At 31.6% G+C, this 12,564-nt stretch overlaps 1 protein-coding gene across 1 annotated transcript; it reads right to left on the reverse strand.

Annotated features, from left to right (window-relative positions):
* Positions 1–6,086: 6,086 nt before the first annotated feature.
* Positions 6,087–12,211, reverse strand: LOC127719436 (uncharacterized). The gene is made up of 5 exons (XM_052225532.1): positions 12,030–12,211; positions 11,505–11,615; positions 10,236–10,311; positions 7,296–7,567; positions 6,087–6,204 (listed from the first exon to the last, which is right to left on the reverse strand). Exons 1-5 carry the CDS (start codon positions 12,156–12,158, stop codon positions 6,160–6,162), a joined length of 633 nt encoding a protein of 210 aa, XP_052081492.1. The 5' UTR covers positions 12,159–12,211; the 3' UTR covers positions 6,087–6,159.
* Between the last annotated feature and the right edge of the window lie 353 nt (positions 12,212–12,564).

Here is a 12,564-nt window from a genome sequence, read left to right on the forward strand (position 1 = left end):
ACGATATCTCATTTAATATATGAGATATCTCATATAATATATCAGATGTGTCATATGATATATAAGATATCTTATATAATCAAGTTTTTATTAGTTATCTTATAAACTATATAAGATATCTTATAAACTATATAAGATATCTTTTAAACTTTATGTGATATCTTATAAGCTATATAAGATATCTTATAAACTATATGAGATATATTATAAACTATATGAGATATCTTATAAACTATATAAGATATCTCATAAACTATATGAAATATCTTGAAATTAGAATAAATAGTAAAACGGCTTGCCATAGTTTGACGTTAGGTTTAGTTTTTACATTTGCACATCTACTTGATGATCTAGTGTATTTGAAAACGCAACATACTAGTTCTCTATACGCTTAATACTTATTGGAAAACCAAAATTTAATAATTTGATGAAAGTTTTCAAGAAAAATAAGTAGAATAAAAGGCAAAGTAAAAGTATAGAACTCGAGAACTTTTCAAAACTTATATCGTTTCCTCTGTACATGTGGTGATTTCAAAGCTTTTCGTCTTTTGTCACGTATTCTTGGCAAATTGAGAGCTAATGATTTTAATAACATAACATGAATAAAATTTAACCTGATCCTTTAATATTCCATCCATATCGTATTTGTAATGACTATTTTCTGGTTTTTTTTCGACTTTTTTCGTATTGATTCTAAGACTTCAAAACGTGACGGGTTGTTTGCTTCTTCTGTCCAATTGACACACACTCTGGTTTTTGACGACTCTGATTTATTCCAATAGTGGTTTTTGGTCTGGGATATTATTATATACTTTGTTTTTAAAAATATTTGTACTGTTGATTTCAAAACTTTATTTTAGTGTTCACTACTTAGATAAATCTTGACTGTTTTCGCAAAGTTAAATTTTTTATTACTTTTACTCTCAAATAAAACATATAGTTTTGTTTGCCTTTAATTTGAAGCTGGACAATAGAAATCATTTGAACTTTCATATTATTCTCAATTTTACATTGACTTAACGATTCAAGAAACTGCCATTACATAGTGTAGCTAGGTATTAGATATAGGTTCTTATAACTCTGAGATTTAATTTGTTGTTGAACTAACCTGTGCATAATCTTGCAAAATTTCAACAGAGTATTGGCGACCATGGCTATAAATTCCAGATATATACGATTTCTGCCTATGTTGGCTGGAGCCAAATTATAGAAACCCTGTCAAAAACACTAACATGAAAGTAAATCAACATTTCATTATTAAAAGATTCTTTTTTTTTCACAATCAGCGTTGTTCTGTACATTTTTTTTATTTAATTTTTAGCTGATGCAGTTTACATATTTAACAAATGCCTATGTTCCAAATTACTCAAACAAAGCAGACCTTGCAATAATTCTCTAGCTGTGATTATTTGTTGAAAATATGGCTTTTAAAGTTATCGAACATTTTTATTCCTGGGTTTTGACCCAGGGTCTCCCTGTTGAAAATTTATCCACATAATTTTTGACGAAGAACTCATTTGCAGTCTTGTCTTGATACAGAACTTGCAACGCCACTTGTATTAAACTTATTTCATCTTAAAAAACAATCAAATGAAAGTCATGAAATGCATTATATTTTTCACATTTTGTCATTATAGCTTATAGTACTGGTTTTGCTCATTTATAAGGGTCGTATGATACCCTATACCAGCTTATATCCATGTTTATTGCTCTCAGTTTGATAGTTGTCTCATTGACATTCATGCCGCATCTCCTGGTATTATTTTTTTACTTTTTACAGAATGATCTTATACTTTAAGAAAAATATGGTAAAATAAAAAACCGATACAGCAGGTATATTGTTAGTTTTCTTATTGAATGATACTATGTATCCTTCGAATTCTGGCCACCAACAACACAACAGCCAAAAACATATACTATCTAAGCAGGGAAAACAAGGACATTATACTTTTCCATTGTAGACGTTACACTGTGTGAAATTATAAGCATGTCATTATATATTTCCAGGCCCGGAAAGTGAAATAAAAATAACGTCAAGTCTGCAAAACAAATTTTAACAAAGGTTAAAAAATGGTTGATAGAAAAGACGTCATATTAGAAGTGTTATTTATTTCATGTTTACTTTGAAAATGCTTAGTGTACAGGAAACCAAAAATTAAAACAACATGTTTTTCTTCCTTGCAGTGTTAGACAATTAATAGCTTAAAGAGTTTAGTTTTGTTTTTTTCTCCGTGGAAAAAAGTGTATGGCGATAGTGTTTCATTGATCGGAAATTAAGTCTTGTACTGAAGTATTTTCTGCTCTTTGGTCGGGTTGTTGTCTCTTTGACACATTCCCCATTTCCATTCTCAATTTTATTCTTTCCTCTTCGAAGTTTTAAATAGGATTTTAATACTTGATTTTAAACCATTTCAATAGGCAGTAATGCTTCTTATGTTCTTATGGATTTTAGAACCATAACAACTATTATATAAGTAATTTAATATCTTTTTTGTCCAAAATCTATAGTAAGAATCTTCATATTTTGTTTTCATTTCATTGATTGAGTTTAATCACAAAAACTAGTTACTAGATTAATTGACAGTTATGAGAACCTGCACAAAACTGATATATCGCGAAAAAATTTGGTTGTCCCGTTGGCATCTTTTTAATACGAATGATTTAGAATAAACATGAAAATGATGTAGAAAAGGGGGGTTTGAAACAAGGATGAGAGAGAATTTTAACATTTCAACGCAATGGAGTAACGGTTTCACATTGCCAACGTCGAGATAAATCTCTCTATAACATTAATCAATTTACAGATGAATTGATCATAATCCGCCTGTTTAGGTAAAGCACGCCTTTTGATTTACTATGCGCTATTAAGATTTCACCCATTCTGTTAAATAAAATTATTTTCTATTAAATATTGATTTTATAAAAACATTCAAACACATGTCAAAATGAGGAATGGTTTCTCCCACGTTTTATATTGACGAGAAGCAACTGAAATAAATATCGACCGTGTTGAAAAAAATGAAATAAACCGAAATTTTAATCTTCAAGTACTACATTTGAAAACTTAATTCACTTTGAATCTCACTAATTTAAGTGAGAAAAATTATATTATTTTTACAGAAATAAAAAAAAATCAACATATTTTTAGACTAAATGGGTCCATTTGTCCGTCCGTCCGTCTGTCCCGCTTTCAATTAAAGTTTTTGGTCAAGGTAGTTTTTGATGAAGTTGAAGTCCAATCAACTTGAAACTTAGTACACATGTTCCCTATGATATGATCCTTCTAATTTTAATGTCAAATTAGAGTTTTGACCCCAATTTCATGGTCCACTGAACATAGAAAATGATAGTGCGAGTGGGGCATCCGTGTACTATGGACACATTCTTGTTTCGTTTATTTCAGTAATCGCGGGAAAAAAACGAGAATGACAGCCTCATTATATCAACATCAGTGTATGTCTCAATTCAAATAGATCAATCGAATCACTATTGGATAGATGTGGGTGGATATTATTAGTTACACAGTGTGAAGAATAACGACATTATCTCTCCAAATCAACATCTTTCTAGATAAACCAATGAAAATAGTTGACCAATGTTATGCGATTGCTGTTTTTGATATTATAGTTTTTGTTTTGTTTTGTTTTCTTCATACCCTTATCATTTAGGACTAATGACACATCTGTTTTTGTACTTTTGTGCTTTAGTCATTTCTTTTTCTTTTCTTTGGGATGATTTTTTGCTGATGCTTCTAATGTAATGTACATTTCACAGTTTGTTTAGTATGTACGCGTTCATTATGGATCTTAAATTTAAACACACACTATATGTGTGTGTTTCATTTCCTGCTCCGAGATTTTGTAAACTTTATTTTATACATGTTATATTTGACTTTAACATTGTAATGCAGCCAAGTAGGCTAATTTGCCACATCTGCTAATGTTAATAGGCAAGTATATTTTATTACAAATAACATATTTGGCCTGAAACATTTACATTAGCGAAATGTGAGACCGGAAACAACTGCCAGCGCTGTTCCCACAGCAATGAATTTGCTTGTCCGGTTTTATTGAAAGACTTGTTATTTTATCCTTATATTGCGACAACACTAAAGTGTTTGACTGGTGTGACTTTTGTTATCCATAAATGGATTATTGTCATATTTTTTGGAATGACAGTTCTTTAAACAAGTCATAAATACATGTCTTTCAATGTTTAGAGCTTTTTGACATATATTTTTCTTTAAATATTTTAATGCAAAATCACTGATAACGAAAATCACAAATACCACACAGTACAACGGACCACACTAAACAACAACGACCCGTATTCTTTGGGGAAATAACAGACATACAAAATACAAGCAACGTACAAACCATGGTCCAGATAACCTTTGTACATGCACAAAATATGCTAAAGTTTAACCAGTATTTCGTGCGCACAAATCTCTCTTTTTGTCTATGTAGTACCAACAGGATGTCTGCTTACTTGAGAAAAAACAATTGTAAATGGCACATAATTTGGAAAGCAGTTAAAATTTGCTCGCCATGATAGATGATCCCATCAGAATCATGATATATTCTTCCATTTGATGACTGATAATATGGGATATATGAAAATGAGACAACAACCAAACGATATACAAAAAATATCGAGAGACCGACAAACAGTCTTTCCAAGACGGATATCAATGTCCAAAAAACTAATGTAAACTCGAGTCTTCAACAACAAATATAAATAACAAGAAAGTGTGGTTGCAACCAAATATGAGGTTATTGATTAAAAATAAAGAAACGAGTTTTCTCCATAAATGTTGGTCTATTCTTAGTATATTTGACCTTGACATTTGATGTATTAAACCCGAAATCAATAGGGAATATATAGTCACGTAAGTTTGCAATCCCTTTCGTAGTATTTTACTTAGCAGCTAGAAAACACTTTTCTACACAAATTTCGGTCTGTTTGTGAGTATCTGTGAAATTGACCTTTGACGTGGTGACCTCCAAATCAATTTAGACTTTCCTCTAATTATCTAAGTAAGGTTCAAAAGTATTTGACTTAGTATCCGGAGACCAAAATGACTGGTGTACTGACTGACGGACTGGCGAACAGGTCAACAACTATATCAAACTTTGTAGGAATGACGAATAAATGTTTACCTCGGGATCTGGTGGGGTTCGTGTTGTTCAATCTTTAATTTCCCGATTGGCGTTTTGTGATGTTTTGTTTTTCTGTTCATTTATGGTGATGTATGCTTGTCTTTAATCTATTGTCTTTTGCAATTGGTTTCAGTAGGGTAAAAAATATAAACCAAAATAGGCAATCTTGTTGTCCGTCTTCTTTCAATTCAAACTATCTAATTTTGGTCAATATTGAAATATATTCTTCTCTGATACTAAAGGCTTGAAACGTTAGATGATTGATGCTGGGAGAACCCTCTACAAACGATCCTCGGCATTTATCGGCATTAGTGGAAAATTTCCAATTAAAATGGGATATAATATAATCACATTTGGATCTTCTCTCGAAATATTTGGCCAATTTGACCAAGTTTAAGAGACATAATTTATCCTAAGTCCTTAGGCAATGAGGGGTTAAATTTCTCAGTTGGGCGATTCAGGCTGTTAGGGGTCTTCAGTTTGTGAGCTGCTAAAAAGGAAATTGTCACGAAAACGAAAAGTACAATTTCTTTTCAACATATTTGGAAATATTATTTTATTAAGTAGAATGTTAGTATTTCCTTTAAAAAGATAACGCGGTAGTATCATAAAGAGATTATTCCAATTGCTGCACTCTATGTCGTTACATTTCAACTGTCAAACGCACATTATACATGCAGCATTCATTATATATTTGATTTAGTAAATGTGAATATTGTTTCGTTTCAAATACATTATAAATTGACGTTTCCGTTGGGATGCAACTGAAAATCAATAATCTTTTATATGTAGGGGTATAAGTCAAAGGGAGATTAACCGAACGACAAAGAAAAAATACATCGACATGTATTTGTTGTTATTTTGCTGACACTTTGAACATATCTTTGACTTCATGACTTTTTTAAAGAAATGCTGGTAAAAAATTAATTCGGTTAACATTGACTTTATTTAAATCCAATTCTTTTTAGATAAAGATTGTCAACTATTTAAACTCTGATTCTTATAGCCAATTGTGATGTGGAACAAATTTCAGGTGGTCTGGTTCCTAAAATAAGAAAACATATGTATAAGGTACGCAAGCATTATAACAAGTATTGTGTAAATGTTGTGTTTTGTAGATCGTTGTTTGTTTTTCGTTTTTGTCATGGCATCGTCAGTTTGTCTTCGACTTGTGAGTTTTAATGTCCCGTTTGGTATCTTCTGTCTTTCATTCAAAATAAAAATCAGTAATCATTGGTGCAAAATAAACTTTACCACATATCAGAACACATAAAGGTCATTTATATTTTAAGAGATAATGGTACCCATCCATCAACAAAGTTTCAGAAATGCTGTTGTCTTTTGTAACGGTAAAGATGTATAAATACCCTGCCACGTCCTGTCTGTGTTTTGGGTCCTCAATGCTCTTCAACTTTGTACTTGTTTGGCTTTATAACTATTTTGATCTGAGCGTCACTGATGAGTCTTATGTAGACGAAACGCGCGTCTGGCGTATTAAATTATAATCCTGGTACCTTTGGTAGCAATTTTTGTGATCTGATGAGTTAATCCCTTATCAACTGATTTTTATAGTTTGTTCATATGTTGTACTGCTACACCGCTGTCCAAGGTTAGAAGAGGTTGAGCGCCCGTTAACATGTTTAACCCCGCCACATTTTGTATGCGCCTGTCCGAAGTCAGGAGCCTGTAATTCAGTAGTTGTCGTTTGTTGCTGTATATCATATTTGTATTTCGTTCATTGTTTCTTTTTTACATAAATCAGGCCGTTAGTTTTCTCGTTTGAATTGTTTTACATTTGTCATTTCAAGGCATTTTATAGCTGACTATGCGGTATGGGTTTTGCTCATTGTTGATGTCCTTACGGTGACCCATAGTTGTTAACTTCTATGTTATTTGGTCTCTGGTGAAGAGTTGTCTTATTGGAAATTATACCACATCTTCTCATTTATTATCTATTATATTTTTTTTAAGTTAAATGATATCATAATATTTTAGTTGCGAGTACAAAGTCTGTCACAATATATAATGCTTGTTTTGATTTGTTATTTTTTTTTTACTTATCCTATTGTTCTTTCTGGTTATTATGTCAAGATGCTTCGATGTTATTCAAAACTTTAAATGAAATTCATAGCTTACCTCATTCATATAGCCTTCTGTCTTTGGACAAGGAGCAGGGATATTAAAGACTGCAGGGTTGGAGACTCCTCTTTTCAGGCCAATATAGCCAGTATTACTGAGAGCACTAGTTGAAAAACCGGATATTGCTTGAAGTACACACTGTCCAGAACCTATATCTACTACAATCGCAGTTTTGTAGTCCAAAGCATCTGACCATGAATATATCTTTACTGAAAGCTTGGGACTGGAAGCAATTCCATAATGCGATGAAACTGTGAACTTTGCCTTGGCTATAAAAATATAATATAATAAAATGTTATATGTATATTCCATATGTTTAAAACTTTTCTTAAAATGACAGTAATTTATACATACTTTTTTGTTATCATTTATAAATATTGGTGACAGGTAAGCTAGAAAACCACCCTTAACCTTTTTTCCAGGTAGAACCACTAAAACGTGCATGCATTGTAAGAATATCTGAACAACGACTGATAACTTCAGTAAGAAATTATAAGCTAAACATGAGATTTTTTGGCAACTATTTTTAGATATATATCTAACATCTTTCTAATAAAATCTTTATACTTGATATAGGCAGATGATTCCAAACTATTCAAATCTTAAATACACTAAATAAATAGATTGATTTGGGGACCTGAATCAAAAAGATACGTGGACATTAACTTAACAGTAAGTTCCAGACATTGTAGTTTCTTGTGGGATAAGTGTTGCTCAATCTTTCAGAGTAATATTAAGTTCAGTTTTTGTCATTTTTTGTTTTTTTGGTTAGTTTTTGGAGTTTTTATTGGGGGGGGGATGTCAAGATTTTGTGTTTTAAGTAAAATATTGTTAGGGTCAAGCTCTTGCTCATATCTGGATATTAATAACAATATCTCAAAATTAGGCTACGATGGCAGTTTATTTATGGTGTACACTAAATAAAAGAGGTTTCAAAACAAAAATGTAAATGTTCAACAGACTAGTTTCTTGTAAAATTTTGAAGAATGTTGTTTAGTAGAAAACAACTCATCTAAGATAGCAGACTTGATTTATTATATGTTGTTATACTTGTTGATTGTCGAATTCAAGGGGTCAAAACTGGCCTTCTCTTTTTCTCCTTTTTCTGCATAAGGAAAAAAACAGTTACAATTTACAACGACTGTCATACAAGTGATAGATTTAGCTAGCTATAAAACCAGGTTTAATCCACCATATTCTACATAAGGAAATGACTGTACCAAGTCAGGAATATGACAGTTGTTTTTCATTCGTTTGATGTGTTTGAGCTTTTGATTTTGCCATTTGATAAGGGACTTTCCGTTTTGAATTTTACTTGGAGTTCGGTTTTTTTTGTTATTTTACTTTTTACCAGATTAAATTATCATTGATTAAGTTAAATTTAATATTGCTATTGGTTTTAGGGGAAATGTTACACAATAAGATTCACGACACGGAAAGCGATTACATTGTTTAAAACACCAATTATATCAGGCTTATAATTTACAAGAAGCAGGAATAAATAGACAATTGACAAGACAGCAAAGACCCAACGTATACATACTTGTGTGAGGCACACAATCAATAACTATAACAGATTTAAACAAATAGCAGAAAATGTTCATTGGGTTTCAATTTTATTAAATATTAACAGGTAATAAATTGTCAGTAGATAAAAGTTTCCATATAAATCTGATCGCTGTGATTGTTTTGTTGTTTTTGTTTGTGGCCGACGGACAATTGTCGTTGAAATTTTAGTAATGAAATTGGGTTTTTTTTGTTTTTTTTTAATTTGTGATTTTTGCATTAAAAACATGATTTACCACAAACCGACGCAAGTGTTCATTTTTGGATAGAAAACATACCTATATAACAATGTTTAATTAAAATGAATGTTTCACTAAATGGGTTGGTTTTTTTCAAATCTTCATCACCATCTTTTTTATATTGTGATCCGGGCTCAACGATGAATATCATATGAGCTGCGTCGGATAGAAATCGACATTATGCAAGTACATGTATATATGTGCATGTTTAAGACTTTGATTGATTTTGGAACATTCAAATACGAAATAAAAAATGAATGTTTGTCTGTTGTGTAGGGTACTTATAGCAACTCAATTTTCAAACAGACTGCATAGATATTTTTTCAACCCGAAATAGGTTAACAGATTATTGATATTCATTTGCATAAGGTCAATTTTTAGTGGTGGTCGCTGGTTCATGTCTGTCATTTATTTGTTTTTCGTAAATTGTATTGTTCTACCTAAGGTTGTTAGTTTTTACGTTTGAATTGGCTTGTATTTTTTTTTATGTCAAGGCCTTTTACAGCTGACTATACGGTATGGGTTTTGCTAATTGTTGAAGGTCGTATAGTTGTCTCATTGCCAATCATACCAAATCTCCTTATATTTATACAAATCAGTTGAATAGCATTGCTAACCAAAGAGTTTTAGGTTGTTCCAAATCTTGCTATGGCCACATTAGCCTGGGGTAGAGGCATATCAGAGTTTAAAATAGTTTCAACATATACAACAAAGAATGTGCATTGCTGTTAGAAAGCCAAGATATTGGATAGCGATGACTAATATATAAGAACAAATATATATTGCCAATATTTTCCCATTCTTTACAATCGGCATTTCTACACACTTGTATATGTGTATTTGCGACTTGAATTAAGTCTATATATACCAAACAGATCTTTCTAAATGAGACGTAATTTTCAACCCTTATATATCAATAGTTAATTCTCGCCGTTTGAACTAACAGTAGAATTACCATTCGGCAAGAACCTAAAAGCGTCAATGTGTTTATTATATATAATTCACAGTTGAAATCACAGACCAGCATTCAAAAAGTTAACAAAATTACACAACGAAACGATGATTCCGATCGTGTAGATGGTTATAACCATTATTAATTTTAGTTATAATTCGTAAATGTACATTTACTTACGATTCAAACATCCTGTCATACTACTAGAAATAGCTGATGTGAAGCATCTGTTATCTACCACTAAGTACTTCTTGCCCTGTTGCAAAGATAAAAAAAAAATGTTTATTCAAAAGGTTTTAATAACAAAAGCTTGTAACCAAAGAAAAATTGAATTATCAATCAAATTAGTGTACAGAGTAACTATGTAACATTTGTAAGAACTTTCAAGTTTATCGGAAATATGGATGGAACAATTTAGTGCAAAATAAAAAACTTATAATGACACCATTAGAGGTACCAAGATGCGCATTTCGACAACTTATGCCTTTTCAGTGACACTCGAGGCCATACTGCATGAAAATCAAACATCAAAAAAAAACATTGTAGTGCTGTTAAAACCATAAAAGATCAAAAGTAAAGTCAATTTCGTCAAGGAATCAGAGACATACAACGAGTGAGATGCATTTCCTAGTTTAACACCGAATCATGATAAAACATTATCCGTATGTTCATGCCAGCACCGAAGTTCTGGTAACTGGGCTGTTGATAGCCTCCACGGCTTATAGTCCACTAGCTACAATATCGACCAAGTTGTATTAATAACATTAACTAAACCAATTTTACTGCCCCAGATGCGCATTTGTCAATTAATATCTCTTCGGTGATGCCCGAGGTCAAAATGTTAGAAAATTCAATCCTTAAAGAATGTTGAATAGCTGATAAAACCAAACAGGACGAAAGTAAAGTCAAACACTAAAACAAATCAGAACTATGCATCAAAGAGATGCATTTCGTTATTTACAATATTTCAGTAGAGCAACAACAATGCAAAAAGGACACAATGCACCTCTGAAAATGAAGGCAAAAACAAATGGACGGGTAAACTCAGGTAATAAGAAAAATTAAGTAGTTTCTGAATAATATATACATAATTTAACAATTGAATTTATATAATGAATATTATATAGCAACACTTCGACTGATATCGTGCAAATGTTTAGCAATGGATAATCGGCTTATGAAGTCCTTGATTAGTTAAAAATGGGATATGATGATCATTTCTGTTTTCCAAAATTAGTTCTACCTTGTCCGGTTTCTACTTTTGAAATGGTCAAGGAAACACAAAAATTACATTAAAGAGGTGAAGTGTGTATGGTCCAGAGTGTAAATATAAAAATAAGAAGATGTGGTATGATTACCAACTCTATTTAATTGTTGCACGTTGAGATATTCGTGAATGTCTTTATGATAACCCTTATTCCTCGCTAATTGCTTTGCTGTTTAACTTACCTTGGTATAATCAAACAATGTTGTTACTGAATACTGTTTGCCATTGGCGAACACTTTTCCAGATGAATAAATTTTCTTCTTCGTTTTGCTGACGGCAATTGCATAGAAACCCTGTCAAAAATACATAACATAGCGAAATTAATATTTTATTGTGATCTAAGGATCAAAAGGGCCCTTAATGTTTGTGTTATTATGTCCCTTCTGTAAAACGTTCAGTTGATACAATTTGAATGTTTACTTAATACTTATTTTCTAAATCACTCACACAAAGTTTACCTTGGACAATTCCAATTATTCCATATTTTTAGAGTATAAGGCTTTTCGAATTTTCTGCCTGTTTTTTTGCTCGGTGCGTTCCTGGTGAAAGGTTATCTAAAAAAGTTCGAAAACAACTTGCAGTTGTGTTTAAGTACAGGAAACCGTTGGTGCAATTCTTATTTTTTGTTTTAAATTAAAGGAATGCAGACTCAAAAACATTTTACAGAACGGTCTTATACTTTATAAAAAATATGGTAAAATACATACCGATATAGCCGGTGAATTGTCAGCTTTTAGACTGGACCCACTGAATCCCTCGAATTCTGACGGCCAACAGCAGCCAAAAACAGACGCTATCAAAGCAGCGAAAGAAAGAAGGACAAGATACTTCTCCATTGTAAACGTTAAACTATGACATAATTAAGCACCACATTTTATAGTGTTAAGTCCGGAAAGTGTTAAACAGATAACGGAAAAGTTTGCAAAACCCAAACAACGTAATTTGTCTACTCGGAAATGTTACATTTGTTTACATGTATAAAGGTTTTTGACAAGGTCGATATAAAAAAATATATTATAAGAAATGTCTCCTCCTTATATCAGGTTTAATGTTACCCTAGTTTGTCTACAGTACCTAAACTATGATCGTATAATGCCTATATAATTGTCAGTATTTGAGTACATATTTTGCTTTCAAAGTAATGCTTTTTGTGTCAGAAACTAAACCCTTAAATAATATGTGTCAAAATGCTATGTTAGTGAATTGATAGTTTACAGAGTTATGTCTTTTTTTTTAATAGAG

The sequence above is a fragment of the Mytilus californianus genome, unplaced genomic scaffold, assembly GCF_021869535.1.
Source record: "Mytilus californianus isolate M0D057914Y unplaced genomic scaffold, xbMytCali1.0.p SCAF_11, whole genome shotgun sequence".
Classification (NCBI taxonomy): domain Eukaryota; kingdom Metazoa; phylum Mollusca; class Bivalvia; order Mytilida; family Mytilidae; genus Mytilus; species Mytilus californianus.

Coding starts and splice junctions, on each gene's coding strand:
- LOC127719436 (XM_052225532.1), bottom strand. CDS start 12,158: ATGGAGAAGTATCTTGTCCTTCTTTCTTTCGCTGCTTTGATAGCGTCT. Junction 7,568..10,235: donor TATGACAGGATGTTTGAATC/GTAAGTAAATGT, acceptor ATATTTTTATAG/CCAAGGCAAAGTTCACAGTT. Junction 6,205..7,295: donor CAGAAGGCTATATGAATGAG/GTAAGCTATGAA, acceptor TTCTTATTTTAG/GAACCAGACCACCTGAAATT.